At 38.0% G+C, this 21080-nt stretch overlaps 1 protein-coding gene across 2 annotated transcripts in view; it reads left to right on the top strand.

Moving 5' to 3' along the window:
* The window catches only part of LRRC28 (leucine rich repeat containing 28), a 213246-nt gene that overhangs the window by 13203 nt on the left and 178963 nt on the right, over positions 1-21080 (top strand). For both annotated transcript variants that reach the window (XM_058294635.2, XM_058294636.2), the window contains exon 3: positions 17249-17289. In XM_058294635.2, coding sequence (XP_058150618.1) covers positions 17249-17289 — 41 coding nt within the window. The remainder of the gene's footprint in view (positions 1-17248; positions 17290-21080) is intronic.

Raw genomic sequence — 21080 nt, 5'->3', positions numbered from 1 at the left:
TACCAGTTTCTAAATGTTAGTTAACCCATCAAATCAGACAACAGATATATATCTGTTGTGTGTTTTTGTGTTTTGTGTATATAAAGTCATTTGACATATCATACTTTGAGCTAGCAGCCCCCCCTCCCCCACCCCCAACAGTCAAGAAAACAAATATGTCATAAACTTAAAGAATTATTTAGACTAGGTCTAATTTTAAATGATTGGTCTCGCTTTATGGAAGTGTTTAGTATTCTAAATTTTTGTGTATTCTCTTTGACAATTCCATTTATAAAATTTTACTTCTTATTGGATGCATATTAAATAGTTTTTTAAAATAAGAAAATAGAAAGCTAGGCAGGGGCAAGTGATTCTTTAATCTTCAACCCTTATTCATGATATTTATGTAACTTTCATTTTTAAACACATTTTTAAGATGAATACTTTAAGAGCAAGTCAGTAAATTTTAAAATTTGTTTAATTTTAAAACCTTGGTAATCAAAATTTAATCACAGTTTAGATACCTGTTTCATTTTTGTGCATGAACTGGATGAACAGCATTTTAAATTTTGAGCATATTTTCTCTAAAAGTGCTAAGTCAGAAATGTCAGTCACGAAGTTTGGTTTACATTTTTGGCAATGAAACATTTGCAGTTTTGAATGTACTTAAATTTTTTAATTTATATTTTTAAGGTGACAATTTCAGTCAATAAATGCTAAGCAAAAAAAAAGTAAAAATTATTTTTACAGTTTTTTTTAACATCTGAAAGAGCTGAGTTTAAGTGAAAAAATGATAATTAGTATAAATATATAAATTCAGCCTTAATGTAATTGCTGCTAGCCACATGTGGGCTATTTGCATTTAAATTAAATTTAAATTAAACAATATTAAAAATTCATTTCCTTATCCACAATATCCATAGTGAAAGTGCTTAATAGCCACATGCTGGACAGTACAGAAAGAGAACATTTCTGTCATGGTAGAAGGTTGTTTTGGAATGGCACTGTACAAATTGAAAAGAAAAAAAAGAGTACATTAAAGTTAATAATGTCTACTCATTTTATCATGAATGTCAAACTGTCACTGTATTTTTTTTTAATTAATTATCGCCCACCCTACCCCCGCGGCTTTTTGTGTGCTGTCTGCTCTCTGTGTTCATTCACTGTACGTTTTTCTGTGCCTGTATTTATTTATTTCCCCTCCCTCCTTGCGGCTTGCTTGCTCTCTGCCCTCTGTGTCCATTTCCTGCAGGCTCTTCTGTGTTCTTGCTTGTCTCCCTTCCTTTTTTTTTTTTTTTCGTTGCCTCACCTTGCTGAGTGGGCTCTCCGCAGTGTGCTGCCTTTTTTTTTTTTTTTCGTTGCCTCACCTTGCTGAGTGGGCTCTCCGCAGTGTGCTGGTGAGCCTATCTTCACAAGAAGGCCTCGGGACACGAACCGAGGACCTCCCATATGGTAGAAGGGAGCCCATATGCTTGAACCACAGCTGCTTCCCTGTCACTGTATTTTAATGCTATGTAACTATAGCGCAAAGTAGTAAAGAAAAATGATCTTGATGTTCTTTCAGGCATCTCAAAGAACTTTAGAAACAAAAGAATTTGTCCACAATGAAACTTTTATTCTTTCCCTCCTTCCCCCCCTCCTTTTCCTCCCTTTAGAAATAACTTTATTTTAATATTTGTAATGCTTGGTTCAGTGGATTTCCAATGGGATCCTCATTTTAATGAACTTGGGACATAATATACCTGTGATTATTTTATGGAGATACTAAAAAAAATTTAGGTATTTGTTGAAGTTTCTTCATTGCTTTTCTTTTGGAACCATTAAACCGAAGAAATTGTAAACTAAAGATGTTATGCTTGTGTGTTCAAATAATCAAGATTTCATTACTTGCAAAAACACTGTTATGTTTTGCGTTATCTTTTAAAATATTGCTTATGAATAGATTTCCCATTATTTGCGTTGCATACTTGTTTATATTTTTCATGGGAACAGCTAGCTAAACATGTGTAAATTGCTGGTTGTGCTTGACCTATCAATGATTTTGCTTCCTTTGTTAGGAGAGGTTTTGTTAGCAAGAGGAGTTCATGAGCTGATGATGTTTTATTTTATTTTTTAAAGATTTATTTATTTATTCCCTCCCCCCTCCCCCCGGTCTGTTCTCTGTGTCTATTTGCTGCGTCTTGTTTCTTTGTCCGCTTCTGTTGTTGTCAGCGGCACGGGATGTGTGGGCAGCACCATTCCTGGGCAGGCTGCACTTTCTTTCGCAATGGGCGGCTCTCCTTACGGGGCACACTCCTTGCGCGTGGGGCTCCCCTACGCGGGGGACACCCCTGCATGGCAGGGCACTCCTTGAGCGCATCAGCACTGCGCATGGGCCAGCTCCACACAGGTCAAGGAGGCCCGGGGTTTGAACCGCGGACCTCCCATGTGGTAGACGGACGCCGTAACCACTGGGCCAAATCCGTTTCCCTGATGATGTTTTAAAACACATTTCCCAGTGCTAACTCATTATCAGAAGAGGAAAGTTTGTGTTCTTTATCTCTCTCTGTTTAGCCTATGAGGATTCTGATTATTCCATTGAGCAATACTGCTCTGTAACATTTATTGAAAGGGAGAGAAATACTGGAGAAGGAATGGGCTAAAAAAGTTGGGAAGAAAAGAAATCTGTCACAGTTGTTCCTATGTAGACACATGATATTTAACTCATTCTCTAATTTATAAGCTCAGAAACAATGAGATCATATTATTGATCCAACTAGAAAGCTTGTTGAGGGTATTGTGGTAATTTATGAATGAAGCGATTTTTCTCTTCAATGTTAACACGTCATTAACTTGTTATAACTGCTGGAAGAATTAAAATTCATTCAATTTGCCACTTCTTTGAAATGCATTCCCTGAGGCTAGGGTAGACAAGGTTATGCTGAACCCCAGAATCCTAGTGGCTCATAATAACACATTTAATTTCTTGCTCATACTTCACAAGTACTTCAGGTCCCTTGGGGACTCTGCCCCATGGTATCTTCACCAGGTGGAGAACATAGTGAAAGGGGCAAGGTCTTTGACACTCAGGCTTTTTAAAGTTTCCACTTTTTTAAAATTTCATCGACCAAAGCAAGTCACTTGACCATAATCACCCTGAAGAGAGAAGAGCAGGAAGGAGGAAAAAGGATATAGATGGTGAGTACAGTCTACCAGAAAGTGTCAACGTACTTGTCGTTTGCAAGATGTTTGAAGTGTTTGTTTCAAGATACAATTTTAAAATGCTCCCATTTAAGGGGGTTGAAAGTTTTTTTTGGAAAGGATGTTGTAAAGCTTCATTGATTCAAAATTTGAGGTGAGTTTTATACTAATTGCTTGCTGAAGTTCACTGTTTCATTATTGTAAAGAGAAATTTATTTCACTAAATAATAATGTAAGAACTAATGAAGAAAATGTTGAGCTTAGTTTAAGAAAACAATTTGAGTATTTTAGGAGTTATATGCTGAAGCAATTTGGGTACAGATTACTTATTAAAACATTTTTATGTCAATATATGAAATAAAGGAAATACTAGTAATAACAGATTGCTTTCATATATTAGGATTTTAACTTTTAAAATTTTAAAATTTGATCAGCTATAAATTCTGTGGATCAAAGATGACTAATTTGTAGCTGTGATATCCATAATCCAACCTCAGAGCTCACTCTGAGTAGTAACAAAACCTTTGACATTAATTTAGTGGAGTCCAATAGTTGTGCCTAGTCTCTTACTCATTTTATCTAAACTATAAAAGTATAAAAATTAAAAAATATATTTCCCTTGTATTATTTAGTTACTTTGCTAAAAATATGGCAGTTAATACAAAGCCAAAACGATATTACAGCTTACCAGTAGGGGTCAGCAGTAGCCTATGCAATGAGCTGCTTATTTGTCAACTTTTTGAAATGTACTAATAATTTTTTTTTAAAGGCAGTATTCTAATGAACTGCAATTTTCTCAAAATTAGTGTGCTTATTTTTAAATAAAATAAATGTACTCACTCATTAATAAAAACATAGTGACATAGTATTGGCAGCAAAAACATTGAATAATGTTTTTAATAATGCTTAGTTATTTATATAGCTATGACTCAAAAGAACTGTTTTGTTCTGGAAAGATTAAAATCGTATCTGACTGATGCGATTCCAGTAGTTATCTGGAAAGAATGACCAGAGGACCTATGAGTTAACTAGATACAATATTGGTATTGTTCAACAAAACTAGCTGATGGTTTAACTTCATTTCTTTTCTGGACAAGTCTTTCCTTTATAGAGGAGCAGCTATTAGTCTCTTGGTTTATTTTCCTCTCCTCTAGAGTTCTCTAGTTTGCCTAAGATGCTCTGTATGTGTGCCCCTAAATGAAAGTGTATGCACTCCTTGTATAAGAAGTACTGATACTTTAAAAAATAAACATTTAGATCCAAGAGTAAAGCCTAGGAAAGGACTTGTCACAAAGGACCTCACTGTAAATCAATATCAAAACATGGGGGAAAAAATAATTGCAACTTTCAGCATTTGAAAACTACCAGTGGTTTTATAGAGAGTGGGTACTTAATGAATTCTTCATTGACTTCATAGCAGTATTTATATTCAGTGATATATGCTTATCATAGAAGAGCAAGGATGGTTGGTTATATGTAAGCAGCTTGGGATACTACTGCTAAGTGTGTAAATATATCAGTACACTAATATGAAATTAATAATGTCATTTCCTTGTGTAAAATAAACTGGTGGACTTCCACTGCTTTCATGATTAAAAAAAAAATGATTCTTTAATAGGGAATATAAACCTTTCATGATCTGTCCCTTGCTGTTCTCTGCAAAATCATTATACACCTTCATACCCCATGGTTCAGATGTATCAACCATTTGTTGGGATATTTCTCTAACTGAGTATTTAGAACCCAAGTTGGATATAATATGATTGATTAATCAATTATGTAACAGTTTATACTGGGCATGTCACATTTTAAATTTTAATTTTCAGTTTTTAAAAATAATGAAAATAATACATGCTCATTGTTAAAAATTTTCCATCTCCACACACAAAAGTAGATGGAGAATAGCAATCCTAATTCTTTTTCTCGTGATTATTACTGGCATTGTATTTATGAAAAACTACTCGTATAAATCTAAAATTTTCTAATCTTTAACACTTTGTGTTGACATAATTGTTTTTATAACAGGGTTTTTGAAAATGTAAGATTTCTTCAGGAATACTGTTCTGCTGTTACAGTAGAATAGATTCTTTGGCTATTTCTGAAACATTCCTTCTTCTCTCTTGCCTTGTTGCTACCTATGCCAAGAAAGCTAGCCAGAACTACCCTTCCCTGCCTCCTCAGTCAACCTCTGATAAATTATATTTGTCTTCTCAGGCCTTAGGTTCTTCTGTGTCTGCTTGTATTCTCATTAGGTGGTTTCGGGAACCGATCCTGGGACCTTCCAGAGTGGGAGAGAGGTGATTAATCTCTTGCGCCACCCCAACTACCTGTTCTGCTACGTCGTCTTCTTTTCTCTCCTCTGTCCTCTGTGTCTCTTATTGCATCTTCTTGCTGTGCCAGCTCTCAGTGTTGGCCGGCACTCCTGCGTGGGGTGACTTTCCCATGCTGGGCGGCATTCCCATGCAGCGGGGCACTCCTGTGTGGGGTGGCATTCCAGCGTGGACTGGCCCTCCACGTGGGTCAGCTTGCAGTGTGGGCCAGCTTTCCCTCACCAGGAAGCCCTGGGCATTGAACCCTGGACCTCCTATAATGGTAAATGGGAGCCCAATTGGTTGAGCCACATACATTTTCCTTCTTTGTTATTGATATTTAGTTTACCTATACAGTGTATTTGGATGTAGAATATTTTAAAAATAGTGGACTTCAAGGAAAATGGCACAAAAGTAGGTAAATAGAGTGGGACCCTCTTACAAAAAAAACACAACAAAACAATGGAGAGAAGGCAGGAACGTATCTAAAGGAGCTGCTTTGGATATATATAGAATGGGAAGCTGCCCTAAGTCATCTAAGAGAGTACTGGAAAGATAGAGAAGGCAAAGGAAAACCATGAGTTGCTAGCTCCTGTGGCTAGAAACACATATACCACACCCTCAGAGCAAATAACCATGGTGGAGCCCCTGACTTGCTGCTGCAAACTGACTGGGAGGGGGCATTTCCTGGGAGGAAGAGGGGTCTGACAGAGGGCGAACTGTGGTTTCTTTGTGGTAAGTTTGGCCATCTGAGCCTCCTTTGAATCTGGGGAAGGAACCCTGACCTGACAGGGAGAGGGGAGGGGTATCTGCTCAGGCAGGCTGCCCCCCCCCTCCTACCCCACCCAACCTTCTCCCTCCAGCCCCATAAAGAGAGGAAATAGAGAGGGTGGGACAGGTGCCTAATAAGCAGGACTCCAGCAAACTGTAGCCTAAAATGCCTGGGGGAAAGGAGACAGATAGCTTTCTGAAGGTTGATTAACCTAACGAGACAGTTGATTGTGGAGTAATTGCCTCCTTTCATATATGAGGGCCCTGGTTTGATTCCCAGTTCTCCTTAGAGAAATGGAAAAGTGATCCACTGGGTTATTAGGCATCCAGCTGATACCACATGTCAGGGAACATAAAGACTTTTTTTTTAAGGTTCCTTTTTTTTCTTTCTTCTTTCCCCTTAGTTTACTTGCTAAAACCCTGTACACTACCTGCAGAGAGTAGGCTGTGGGGTTATTTTTTGATGAATACTGGCAGCCTGAGAAGCTCCTTGGGGGCTAAGAGGGAAAGCTGTTTTTCCTAGGGTGTTTTGTTTTTTTCTTTCCTTTTTTTATTTTTTATTTATTGAAATATATCACTCATACATAAACATATATAATAAATGTATAATAGTTGTGAACTTACAAAACAAACATATATAAGATCAAACAACATATATAACATCTCACCCTACCACCAATAACTTGTATTATTTTTAAGCCTTTTTAACTAATGATTAAAGAACATTGTCAAAATATTACTACTAAACTATTTTTCTCCTAACCAATCTGATTATTATCTATATCATTTATATATGAACATACATAAACAATTAAGTGTATAGTAAAAGTTGTGAATTTACAAAGCAAACATGCATAACATCATATAGGGGTCCCATACATCAACTCTCCACTAACACCTTGCATTGTCGTGAGACGTTTGTCACAAACTATGAAAGAACACTGTCAAAATCTTACTACTAATCATAGTTTTTATCTTACGTTTGGTGTGTTTTTCTCCCAACCCACCCTATTATTTTTAAATATTTTTTTTATGACAGAAGTTGTAAACTTATAAAACAATCATGCACATATGCAGAATTCCCAAACAACACCCCTCCATCAACATACCACAATGTGGTGTGTCGTTTGCTACAGATAAAATAATATCATCTGATTATTACCATGTCCATAATGTACATATGACTCACATTTTCCATACTGACTCAGTATCGACACAGTACATCTTTTGCATAGATGCAAGAATATTATATTATTACTACTAACCACAGTCCATAGGTCACTCCAGCTGTACTTTTCCCATGCTTCTCCACATTCCCAGCAACTGGAGTAGTGATATACATTTGTTGTAGCTAACAAAGGACACTCTTACATCTGTCCCATTAACCACAATTCTCACCCACCTTTTGGTTTACTGTGCTATCCAGTTCCTAGATTATTCTCAGGTATTCTGTAAATTGGCATTTACATAACTAGACTACCATTTTCAGTCACATCCCCATTTATAAACTAGTTGTTACTCACTTTGTGTTATCATCCACTCTATACAATTTCCACAGTTTTACAGTAAAGCTAACTAAAACTTCTAAATACATTAAACATCAGTAGTCCACTCAGTCCTTCTCTTACCTCCTTTAAGAATCTACCATCTACCACCAGGTCTTGAAGATATTTTCCAATAATTTCTTCTAGAAGTTTTATGGTTCTTGCTTTTATTTTTTGTTTTTTGATCCATTTTGAGTTAGTTTTTGGATAAGGTGTGAGATAGGGGTCCTCTTTCCTTCTTTCAGCTATGGATGTCCAATTTGTTGAATGGATTGTTCTGCCCGAGCCGTGTGAATTTGACAGACTAGTCAAAAATCACTTGACCATACCTGTGAGGGTTGGTTCCATTTGTCTATTGTGCCTGTCTTTAGGCCAGTACCACACTGTTTTTACCACTATAGCTAGATAATATGATTTAAAGTCTGGAGATGAGGTTTTGCCTTTCCTTTTTATGATGTTTCTGGCTATTCAGGATCCGTTACCCTTCCAAATAAAATTGATGATTGTGTTTTCAATTTTTTTCTTTAATGCTGGTGGAATTTTTATCAGGATTGCAATAAATTTGTATATCAATTTGAGTAGAATTGGCATCTTAATGATATTTAGTCTTCCAGTCCATGAGCATGAAATGTTCTTACAGTTATTTAGGGCTTTTAAAATTTGTTTTAACATTGAGTTGCAGTTTTCTGAATACAAGTGCTTTATATCATTGGTTACATTTATTCCTATTTGAGTTTTATCTGTCATATTTTATTTTCACCACTTTTTTGACACTTTCATTACTTTTATTGATATAATCTTCATTTCTAGACTCTCTTCCAGGCCCCTCTCTCCTGTCTTTTCTTTTCAGACTCTAGCATACCCTTTAGTATTTCCTGAAAATCTGGTCTCTTGCTTAGAAATTCTCTCAGTTTCTGTTTATCTGTGAATATTATAATTTAGCCTTTATTTTTGAAAGACAGTCTTGCTGGATGTATGATTCTTGGCTGGAAGTTTTTCTCTTTTAGTATTTAAATATATCAGACCACTGTCTTCTTGTCTCCATGGTTTCTGGTGAGAAGTCAGCACTTAATCTTATTGGATATCCCTTACATGTTATGCATTGCTTTTCTCTTGCTGCTCTCAGAATTCTCTTTGTCTTTGGCCTTTGACAGTCTGATGAGTATGTGTCTTGGAGTTGGTCTATTTGGATTTTTTTCGGATGAGAGTATGTTGTGCTTCTTGGACAGGGATACCTATGTCCTTCAATAGGATTGGGAAATTTTCTACCATTATTTCTTTAAATATTCCTTCTGCCCCTTTTCCCTTCTCTTCCCTTCTGGGACACCCATGACACTTATGTTTGCTGTCATTTAGTTCCCTGAGACCTTGTTCAATTTTCCATTCTTTTCTTCATCTCTTCTTTTGTATGTTCACTTTCAGAGGCCGTTTCTTCAAGTTTACCAGTCCTTTCTTCTGCCTCCTCAAATCTGCTATTATATGACTCCAATGCTTTTTTAATTTCATTGATTGCACCTTTCGTTCCCATAAGATCTGTTATCTTTCTGTGTATGCTTTCAAATTCTTCTTTGTGCTCATCCAGTATCTTAATATCCTTAATCTCTTTAGCCATCTCATTGAATTTATTAAGGAGACTTGTTTGAACATCTGTAATTAGTTGTCTCAACTCCTTTATGTCATCTGGAGGCTTATCTTGTTCCTTTAAATGGGCCATAGCTTCCTGTTTCTTGGTGTGGATTGTAATTTTTTGTTGGTGTCTTTGCATCTGGCTTACTAGAGTATTTTTTCTGGGTGCTGTTTTTCTCTCTAGTTTAGGGCTTCCTGTCATTTGTCCCTTACTGGTTATGCAGTAGGAGCCAAGTATGTAGTTGGTGCTGTAAGCTGTGGAGGCTCAAGCTACCCTCATTGCACCAGGGATCAATGAAGTTTCTTCCAACTTTCTCCTTTGCCAGGGGTAGGAACAGAGTCACAGCTATGTGGAATAATCCACATGCAGGCCTAGACTGTAGTTGCCCAGAAAGACTAATGGAGCTTCACATCCTTTCTCCCCTACCAGGGGCAGGGATGGAGCTCCAGGTATAGGCAGCAATCTGTGCAGTGCGGGTCCTAAGATGACTGCAGTTGCACTGGTAGACTTCTGATTTTCAGTCTATGCCAGCCAAAGTTCCCTGCAGTTACTTGTATAGGCTGGTGCAGGGCTCCTCAGCGTCCTCCCTGCCAGAGGTGGGACTGGAGCCTAGGTGGGCTGCAGGCTGATCTGTGTGAAAGAAACTGTCAGCCTGGCTTCCCCTCAGGCTGGGACAGAGTCAGAATGGTGGCTACTGGCCTCTTTCTGACTTGGGCTGGTTGTCACCCCAGCTGTTCCCAGGGTTATCTCTTAGCCAGCCGAGTCTCCCAATCAGTAGCTGAAATTGGCAGCCAGCTGTCTCCTCCTCCCCTGTTTCTGGGAAATGTAGCTTCCAATTCCTGTCACAGAGCAGTTCCTGGGGCGACTTGTGCAGCTAGAGTAGGACAATCAGTGGCCTCCGCGGCTTGGCCAGGAATTTCCCGGAGAGGCTGGTGCAGGTTCCTGCAGCTTCTTCCCTGCTGGAGGTGGCATTGGGGCCCAGGCTAGACCTGCAATAAGATCTGGATGGGAAGAAACCTGTCCCTACCAGCACTGGGATTCTCAGTCTGCCCCACTTCCCCTTGTGCCAGGCGTGGAGTTAAGATGGCGGCTCCCAGCCTCTTTCTGACCTGGACAGGCTCAAACCTTAGCTGTTCTCAGGATCATACTGTAGCCCCACTGAATTTCCTCATCATAGCTGAAATTGGTGCCCAACTGTCTCCTCCTCACCTGTTTTGGGGAAGTGAAGCTTTCACTTCCAGCCACGGAACAGCTCCCGAGGTGGCTTGTGCCTCCAGTGGAGGATGGGCACTGGCCTCCCTGGCGTGGAGCACTTTACTTGTGAGTCTTCTCTGCAGACGGGCAGTCTCTTCTTTCCACTCCCCTAAGGGCGTTGCAGGATGCTCTTCTGGCCTCCTGGAGCCCCCACACAGGTGCTTCAGCTAGCTCCATAGAGCTCTGGGTGTTTGCTAACTGTCCTGTAGCAGGAGCTGACTCTAGGAGCTCCTTATTCCACTGCCATCTTGCTCGCTAAGGTGGTTTTGTTTGTTTGTTTGTTTTTTAGTTGCTACTGTTTTGTTTGTCCAGGAAGTGTAGTGCACCCCAAGCTGTATAAATCTAACAGGCCTACCCCAAGACATATACTTGTCAAATTGTCCAGTGCTTAAGACAGAGAATACTAAAAGCAAGAGAAAAGAGATTCATTACATACAAGGAAAGCTTCATAAGATTAAGTACTGATTTCTCATCTGTAACCATGGAGACAAGAAGGCAGTGGTATGGCATAAAGTGTTTAAAGAAAAAAACTTCCAGCCAAGCATTCTCTATCCAGCAAAGCTGACATTCAAAAATGAGGGAGAGTTCAAAATATTCACAGGTAAACAAATTAAGAGAGTTTATCCATAAGAAACCTGCCCTTTGAGAAATACTAAAGGGAGTTCTGCTGGTTGAAAAGAAAAAACAGGAGAGAGGGAGTTGGAGGAGAGTATAAGAAAAACTAAAAAGGTAAAAGGGGAAATAAAAAGCACATATGGCATACATAAACCTAAAGACAATATGGCTAATGTAAGTAATTCCTTGACAGTAATAACTTTGAATGTTAATGGATCAAATTCTCTAATCAAGAGATACAGATTGGCAGACTGAATAAGGAAATATGATCCATTTATATGCTGTCTGCAAGAAACTCACCTTAGACCCAGGGATGCAAGGAAGTTGAAAGTGAATGGTTGGAAAACAATTTTACATGCAAACAATAACCAGAAAAGGGCAGCTATACTAATATCGGATAAAATATCCCTAAAAATGCAAAGCTACTGTAAGAGACAAAGAAGACCACTGTATTTTAATAAAAGGGGTAATCTATCAAGAAAAAGGAGCAATCATAAATATTTATACACCTAACCAGGGCTCCTCAAAATGCATGAGGCAGACATTGGAAAAACTAAGTGGAGAAATAGATACCCCTCTAATTATCTCAGGTGACTTTAATAGTCCATTATCACCATTACACAGAACATCTCAGCAGAGAGTCAATAAAGAATCAGAGATCTTGAACAATGCATTGGAGGATATGGACGTAATAGACATATACAGAATATTACTCTCAAATGCAACAGGATATACATTCTTCTCAAGTGCACATGGGTCATTCTCCAGGATAGACCACATGCCATGCCACAGAACAACTCTCAGTGAATTCAGAAAGATTGAAATTATACAAAGTAATTTCTCTGACCACAGTAGAATGAAGCTGGAAATCAGTAAGGGGCAGAGAAGCAGAATAGGCACAAAGATATGGAAGTTAAACAATACACTCTTAGAAAATCAGTGGGTCAAGGAAGAAATTGCAAAAGAAATCAGTAACTACCAATCACTAGCTGGTGATGCAACTAGAAAAAGATCTTGAACAAAAGGGGGAAATGGTAAAGACAAATGAATTTATATGGCTAAGAGACATCAAAATGAGTTGGGAGATCATCAGAGGGGTCACGCTTAACGCACGTTTTAGCAGGATCCCAGAGACAACCAAAGTAGATACAACCCTAGGTACTGGTGCTCTTGAGGGCTATGGAGACACACAGGTTCTGTGGTCATGGCAGATGGCTCTGGAGTTCAATGCTTTGCCAGTGGATTCTACTTTGGAAGTTGTGAATGTGATGGAGTTAGACTCAGATGTGACCTTTCTGCACATACCTCTTCCGTCATTTTTACTGAACCTGTGGTTGGTGCTGGGGTTGGTGTATACTCAGGAGACTTGAATCTCTGGACTGACCATGCACCAGCTGGGCCCTGAGCCTCAGCAGAGTTGCAACACCTATTCTCTGGTTCGTTGGACTTACCCAGGTCAGCTAACAGGGAGGTGAAGATGGTCAGCCACCACACCAGGGAACCAAGAGTGTCTACAACTGCAAGCAGGAGAATTGCATACATCAGCCACATGGGATCTAAGTCCCCTGTTGATTTAGAGGTGGAGTGGGCATCACCATTCCAGGGTTCACAGGATGGAGGACTAAAATATGGATTAGAGTGGACTCACTGGTCACTATTGTGACTTAAGCAATGGAAGAAATTGTATAATTGATGTGGAGACAGTGGCCATGAGAGTTGCTGAGGGCAGGGAGGGGGAAGAAGAGATGTGATGTGGGGGCATTTTTGGGACTTGGAGTTATCTTGAATGATACTGCTGGGATAGATGGAGGACATTATATATCCTGCCATAACCCACTGAATGGACTGGGGAAGAGTGTAAACTTTGATGTAAACTATAATCCATGTGGTGTAGCAGTGCTCCAAAATGTGTTCACCAAATGCAATAAATGTGCCACCATGATGAAAGAGGTTGTTGATGTGGGAGGAGTGGGGTGGTGTGGGGTGTGGGGTATATGGGAACCTCTTTTATTTTTTAATGCATCCCTTTTTTGTGATATATGTATCTTTTTAAAAAAACATAAAAATAATTTTTAAAAAAATCAATAACTACCTTGGAACAAATAAAAATGGCAACAACATATGAAAACCTATGGGGTGCAACAAAAGATGTACTGAGAGGGAAATTCATAGCCATAAAATGCCTATATTAAAAATGAAGAGCTAAAATCAAAACCTAACTGCACACCTGCAGGAATTAGAAAAAGGACAACAAACTAACTCCAAAGGAAGTAGAAAGAAGGAAATAACAGAATAGAGCAGATCTAAATGAAATTGAAAGTAAGAAAGCAGTAGAAAAAATGAAGACCAAAAACTGGCTCTTTGCAAATATTAATAAAATTGACAAACCCTTAGCTAGTATATCAGAGAAAAAAGGAGGGAAGATGCAAATACATAAAATAAGAAATGAGGAAGGGGATATCACCACTGACCCCACGGAAATAGAGCATCATAAGAGGATACTTAGAAAAACTGTATGCCAACAAGGTGGATAATTTAGAGGAAATGGACGAATTCCTAGAAACACACAAGCAGCCTACATTGACCAAAGAAGAAATTAATGAACTCAACAGACTAGTCACAAGCAATGAGATTGAATTAGTCATCAGAAACTTCCCAACTAGGAAGAGCCTAGGACCAGATGGCTTGCTTATCTTGTCATAACTTCGAAAATTTTGTGCGAAAGAGTTTAGACTATAATCCACACTTAGTGGCGAGCGCCAATATGTGTTCATCAACTGTAACAAAGGTACTACGCCAGTGAAAGATGTTAGTGTGGGAATGTGAGCGGGGTAGGCAGTGGGACATATGGGAATCCCCTACATTGTTATGTGACGTTTATGTAATTTAAGTATCTTTAAAAATTAAAAAAAAAACTTTCTTATTTCAAGGCTAATATTACTCCTTTGCTGGGGCGGGGGAGGGGGGATATTCCTGACTATGTCCTCCTTCAGTCTTGACAACTCATATCTTTGTGCATGTGTAAATCTGAGCTCTGTGTATGTGTGTGCATGCATGTGTAGGTGTCATTCTAGTAGGCTTTTAAAAAAAATCTACCCAGTGCCTCCAGTGGAGAGAAGACTGCTTTCAGCCCGTGAGTAGAATTATTCTAGGATTCTTTTTGAAAAGGGCCAGGCCTTTCACGGCTCTGACTCGGTGGGAAGGATCCTTCCAAGGCCTGTTTCCCACACCTGCCAAACAACACCCCTCCTCTTCCCTCAGGCCCTTTGACACTTCCTTGGACCAGCTCTGTTTATCCTGAGCTTAGGGTTTCTGGCCCTTGGGGATTTCCCTTACTTTCTCTTAAGGAGCACTGTATGGGAGTGTGTGTGTGTGAGATATTTTAACCAACATTTGTGTTTTATAGTGGAACGGGATCGAACATCAATGTGGTCTTCCACAGATCCACCAGTTCCTCTGGAGAAAGTAAAAATTGTGTAAAAATATGCATTAAGAAAACCCTTCGTAAAAGGAAAACCAAGTTATTACAGAGGCATATTAGAAGAGTAACTTATTTTATGGACAGTCACTATTAAGTAATCTACCAAGAAGTAAAAAGTCAGGTGAGGTAGGTAACTTTGTCTTGGGAGTGTAGCAATAAACCAAGGCAAAACTTCATTATGTATACACAGAATGGAAAGGCCTTTTGATAAAACCTTATAGATCTCACGTGAGCATCATCTTTGTGGACGATAATCCAGTTTATGCACACTGCAGTTCTTCCATAGTCATGGTTTTAGATTTGGGTACCCACATTTAAAGATGCCTGATCTTTTTAAAGCAGAATTCACTTCAGTCTCTATCAAATTCCAAAGCATTAATCATTGCTTCCCTACCCCACGTACCACACCATACACTATGGGTGTGTGACCTGTTTTGTAGACCTATTTTATTTGGTCTGCATAGTATTTTGCTTTGATTAATTTCCAAATTAATAAACAATAATTGAATGACAAAAATCCCAATTTCTGGCTTGCTTTGGACAGACTGGAAGATGTGGTACTACCATGATCGCCTCCTGGCTTAGTAGCTGCCAACTGGAGCTGAATAGTCTTGTCCCTTTAGATGAATAGCTTGTCCCTTTAGATGGGGCATGTACACTTCAGATTCTGCAGGCTCCATTAGGACCTGCTCATTCATTTTAGTTATGTCCATAGCCTCTGATCTATGTGAAAAGCAGTACAAAAAAAGATTGGTTTACTTTTACTCACTCCAGGTATGGATAGAAGATTCTGGCAGAGAAGCACTTTCCCCTGGGCTCCATGAGTGAGGGGGCCAGAAAGGATATCTGAGCATTTCCATAAGGGACAAATACAAGAGCAAATGGTACTTTTTAGACTGATAAGGGGTGATTTGAAAACTTCTGAAAATAGTATGTATGGTCTTCAAAATATAAAACGGGTAGGAAAATTGACCTCAGCAGAAACTGCTCCAATTTCTAAACATTAAAGGTGAATTAAAAAAAAAAAAGATGATAACTGGGAATCATCTACAAGCTCAGATTTTGAATGTCAAGAAATCTGGTTCATTGTCCATTGTCCACATTTGTAAGAAATGCAGTGTTTAGTGTCATTTAATAGTTTTTCTGTTTTTCCCCCTCCCATCCCCCCAATGAACATTTAATCTTATCAACTCTCATTTTCACTGGCCTTGATTTTTCCAATTCTCTATGGTTTGGAGAAGGTTTGCTGTATATATCTCTTTTAACTAAACTTTATTAATTATTGAATGGATATATATGTGGAGGAAAATTTAAAGCATTTTATTTGAAAGGAATTAGTGATTTATTAGCAGTATTAATGAAATCTATAAATTTTCCTTCAACTTCAAAAACTTTTGGATTCTTATTAATAGGTTCATGATGTAAATAGTAGATTTCCATGCTCAAATGCTAAAATCCCTGCATCTTTAGTGATGACTGAAGTATTCTTTTAAAGTCATATTTTTTCCCCATCATATCTTATAGTATATCTTCATCATATATCAATTTAGCAGTTTCAATTTTTTCACTACCAAAGGGTCATAAAGGTCCATTATAGCGAATGGTTAATGATTTGCTGAGGCATTAATTTGAAGATACATGGGATATGGCTGGTGTTGATGTATTAGTCATTTGATAATGTACGTCAGTGGTTCTCAAAGGCAGTCCCTGGGCTGAAGGCATCAGTGTCACCTGGGAACTTATTAGAATAAAGACTTTTGGACCCACCTCAGACCTACTGAATCTGAAACTCTGGGAGTGGGTCCCAGTACTCGTTTCAACAAGACTCTCAGGGGATCCGGATGCACACTCAAGCTTAGTGTACCAGCTTAGTTTCCCTCCTAGCATCTATATCTGGAAAGAGCTTTGTGGTTCTCTAATTTGAGTCAGATGATTGAGAAGCAAATTGTTTTTTGGTAAAGAAAGAAAACCCAGTTGTGTTAAAGTGAAGGCTGTTCTTCACCAGAGAATAAAAATAGTATGGACAAAGTAATATGCCATCATGGTATTATAAAATTACAGTCCTTGATGATGGATTTTTGCAAGTGTCTTGTACAGTCTGCTGTACTTAAAAGTGAAGGTTCAACCTCATGGAAGGGTCAGCTTTAGAGGCTATGTAAGAGTGACGTTCATTTCACCACGGGAATGACTGGCTTGGTTTCCTGGGCCAGATTACAGGAACTAAGAACATTTTTATTTTTTCCGTGACCCACAGGATATGAGGTTTCTGATTTCTCTAAGGGATATTGACTTTATATGTTCAAATTTATAAATTTAAATTGTAGTATGGTCTCTGTAAGCGTGAAACTCAGACCTGCTGATTTACCATATTCAAATTGTTTTCTTACAATTTATACCCCACAAAAGATAATACTTTGTGTTTAAGGTAATTAGAAATGATTATACTGCTTTCAAAAATAAAATTTAATTCTGAGTTTTTAATTTTCAGCCAGAAAACCTTGCTCAGAAGCTTCCAAACCTTGTGGAACTGTGAGTCTATTTACTCAAAATTTTTAAAAAGCAAGAATGAAAATAATTTTAAGTTATTTGAAATAATAGGATATGTTATTTTAATGTTCTTTCTAATTTTCTGATATCATGATCATGATACGTACATAGGTAAACTTCTGATTCTGGTAAATGCAATAGAATTTAAAATTATTTTACCACCTAAATCTGTGTTTTAAATATCTTACCTCCAGGTAGTACAGATGGTAAAAGATACATTTTCTCTGGGTATAACATCTTTGTCATAGAATCCTACTGGATAATCCATGTAATTGAAAAAATCTATTATTATTTCTACATGTAATAGTTGATACAGATAGTAAGACAGTATAAGAGATTTAAAATATAAAGCTTCATTCCATGAATCCTGCATATTTCATTTGTTTTAGTTGTTTTGATGATTACCTCTATAATACTAAATGATTCGTTTATATCTTTTTTTTTCCCCCTAATACATCAACGTTAAGTGTCTGTTGACTCACCACTAAGGAAGATAAGAAATTTCTTCCCATCTGCCTCCTAATTTTGTAGAAGAAAGTTTACATTTCTGTTTCTTTTTTCTCTTTGTTATCTGGCATGATTTGCAGGAAGTAAAGAGGAGACAGCTGACTTAACACCTCCATCTTCAAGCTGAAAGTCTCTGTTGTTTCCTCTTTTCCCTCCTCAATTTTGTATTTTGAAAAATTTCAAACCAACAGATAAGTTGATAACTTAGTGCAATGAACTGCATATCCCCTTTGCCTAAATTTGCCAGTTGTCCAACATTTTGCCAAATTTGCTTTCTCTCCTTCTGTCCCACATCCTCACATATATATTTACATCCATACATGCACACACTTGTTTTTTTCTGTGTAATTTGAAAGTAAATGGTATGATACTTTGCCCCTAAATGCTTCAGCATGTATCTCCTAAGAATAAGGACATTTTTGCACATAGTTACAATATCATTACCCACCCAAGGACATTGATATTCAATTAATATTATCTAATATACAGTTCATATTCAAATTATCTCAGTGTCTGTAATAGCGATATTTATAGGTGTCTGGGTTTGTCTGATTATTTCTTCTCAATTAGATTCAGTTTAAACATTTTTGGTGACGTTTTACTCCCTTTGCTTTATCAATTTTTTGCTTTCATTCTCTTTATACCTAAGTATATGTATATTTATTACTTTTTTTCTGAACCTTATAGTAAGTATGTTAGTCAATCAAAAGGGGTGATGATAAAAAGTACCAGAAATCTGTTAGCTTTTATAAAGGGTATTTATTTGGGGTAAAAGCTTATAGTTACAAGGTCCTAAAGAGTCCAGCTCAAGATTACTTCCTTACCAAACTGTGTTGTTGCCATGTGTTAAAGAAAGATGGTAGGCAATGTCTGTGAAGGTTCAGCCTTCCTCTTCCCTCTTAAGGTTCCATGGGTCCAGCTTCTTACGATCTCAGCTGTAGGCTGGCATAGGGCTCGTTTCTCTTCCTAGGGCTCATTTCTTTTGGGAAACTTGCAGGCAAAATGACTCAACACACTTCCTGTGGCTTCTGCCATGTCTGTGGAGCTGTCTCTCTTCCTCCATTTATCTTCTCTGTGTATCTACTTCTGTGTTCTTGATTGAGTGTCAGTTTACTAAAGGAGCAAGGACTCAACCCTGCACGCCCTAATGACTTGGTCGAATCAAAGCACTAATCTTGATTTAATCAAGTAAATGTGAAGCCTTTGAATTTAAATCAATCAAAGGGTGTCATGCCCAGAGGAGCAGGCCAGTTTACAAGCATAATCAATATATCTTTTTGGAATTCGTAAATAATATCAAACTGCCACAGAGAGTAAGTTACATATCCCTAAATACATCAGTGTGTTTCCAAGAATAAGGATGGCTTTTCATTTTTTAAGTTCTACTTTTGTGTCTTTTAGGGGTGCTTTATAGTTCTCTTCATTTAGGCTTTGAACATTTCTCAAGTTTATTTCTAAATATTTAATTTCTTTGCTATTGTAAATGATGGTTTCTCACCTGTTATATTTTCTAACTGGTTATTGTTAATTGTGTAGATGAATGCTGTTGATTTTTACACATTAATTTTATATCCTGCTACCTCATTGAATTCTTTTATTCTTTGAGTTAGTTTTTTTATTATTCTCTAGGGTTTTCCAGGTATACACTTGTGTCTGCAGATACAAATAGTATTATTTCTTCTTTTCCAAATCTTATGCCACTATTTTTCCTAGTCTATTTGCATTGGCTAGTCCTTCCTGAACAATGTCAAATTGTACTGGAGAACATGAACATCCTTGTCTTCTTTTTGACCTTAGTGGGACTGACTCTAGGGTTTCCCCTTTAATGGAAGCTGCTGCAGCTCCAGCAATTGAGCACCCATTTACCATAGGGAAGACCCGGGTTCAATCCCCAGGACCTCCTGATTAAAAAAAAAGTCATCCCAGACCTCTGCAGTGAGGCACAGGCCCCTGTGTGGCAAAGCGACGAACCAGAAAAAACGATGATGCAACCAGATAGGGAAAGAAAATAAAGATGGCTGCTTTAGAGCTAAGATATGCATATTCTGTTATATTTCGGAAACATCCATCTTTATTAATTATCTGTTGCTCTATAGCAAGTTATCCCAAAATGTGATGGTTTAAAATAGCAAACTTTTATTATCTCATATTTTCTGTGTATCAAGAATCTGGGCACAACCTAGAGAGGTGCCTTTGTCTCAGGGTCTCCCGCAAGGCTACAGTGAAGGTTGTTGGCCAGGGTTGTGGTCTTACCTGAAGGCTCAGCTGAGGAAGGATTCTCTTCTACATTTGTTCATGTGGTTGTTGGCAAGATTCAGTTCCTTGCAAACTGTCGGACTGAAAACCTCAGTTCCTTGCTGGCTACTGGCCAGAGGCCTTCTTAATTTTCTTGCCACTTGGCTTTTATCTAGGGTAGCTCACAGCAGAGAGTTGACTTCCATCAGAATGAGTAAGCAAGAAAGCAAGATAGGGTATACAAGATGGAAGCCATAGTCTCTCTGTAATCTTGGAAATGACATTCCATTACTTTTGATATGTTCTATTCATTCGGTAGTCACTGGGTCCAGCCTGATCTTGAAAGCAGGCTACTACACAAAGGGAGAAGTGCCAGGTGGTGATCGATGGAGAACACCTTAGAGGCTGCCTATCACACCATTCATTTCTATTTTCCCAAGAATTTGTACTGGGAATGGATGTTGAATTTTGCCAAAAGCTTTTTCATACTTTGAACCTAAAGAAAAAACCCTTGAGGACCTCACATAAAAAGATGAAGCAATCTTGAGGATGAAGACTACAACCTGAGACGCCTAAGTAAATTACATATAGAATGACTGTAGAATTCTCACTTGACAGTTTTCTTCATTGAGTGCTTTAAAAATACTTTCTACTTTTTTTTGGTTTTCATAGATCCACATGAGAAGTGAGTGGTAAAGTCAGTGGTATTTTAATCATTGCTCACCTGTATGTAATATGTCATTATTTGTCTGGCTGTTTCCAAGATTTTCTTTTTATCTTTGACTTTCAGCAGTTTGTTTATGATGTGCCTAGGTGTGATTTTCTTTACATTTATCTTGGTTGAGTTTGCTGAATTGCTTGAATCTGTGAATTCATGCCTTTTACCAAATTTGGGACATTTTCTACCATTATTTCTTCAAGTATTTTTTATGCTCTATTCTCTTATTCCTTTTGAAATTCCAATTACACACATGTTAGAGCTTTTGATATTGTCCCACATACTTCCAAGGCTTTGTTGTTGTTTTTTTAAA

This window comes from Dasypus novemcinctus, chromosome 3, assembly GCF_030445035.2.
Source record: "Dasypus novemcinctus isolate mDasNov1 chromosome 3, mDasNov1.1.hap2, whole genome shotgun sequence".
Taxonomy (NCBI): domain Eukaryota; kingdom Metazoa; phylum Chordata; class Mammalia; order Cingulata; family Dasypodidae; genus Dasypus; species Dasypus novemcinctus.
Note: the sequence above shows the minus strand (reverse complement) of the source record. Positions and strands in the feature narration are given on the sequence as shown.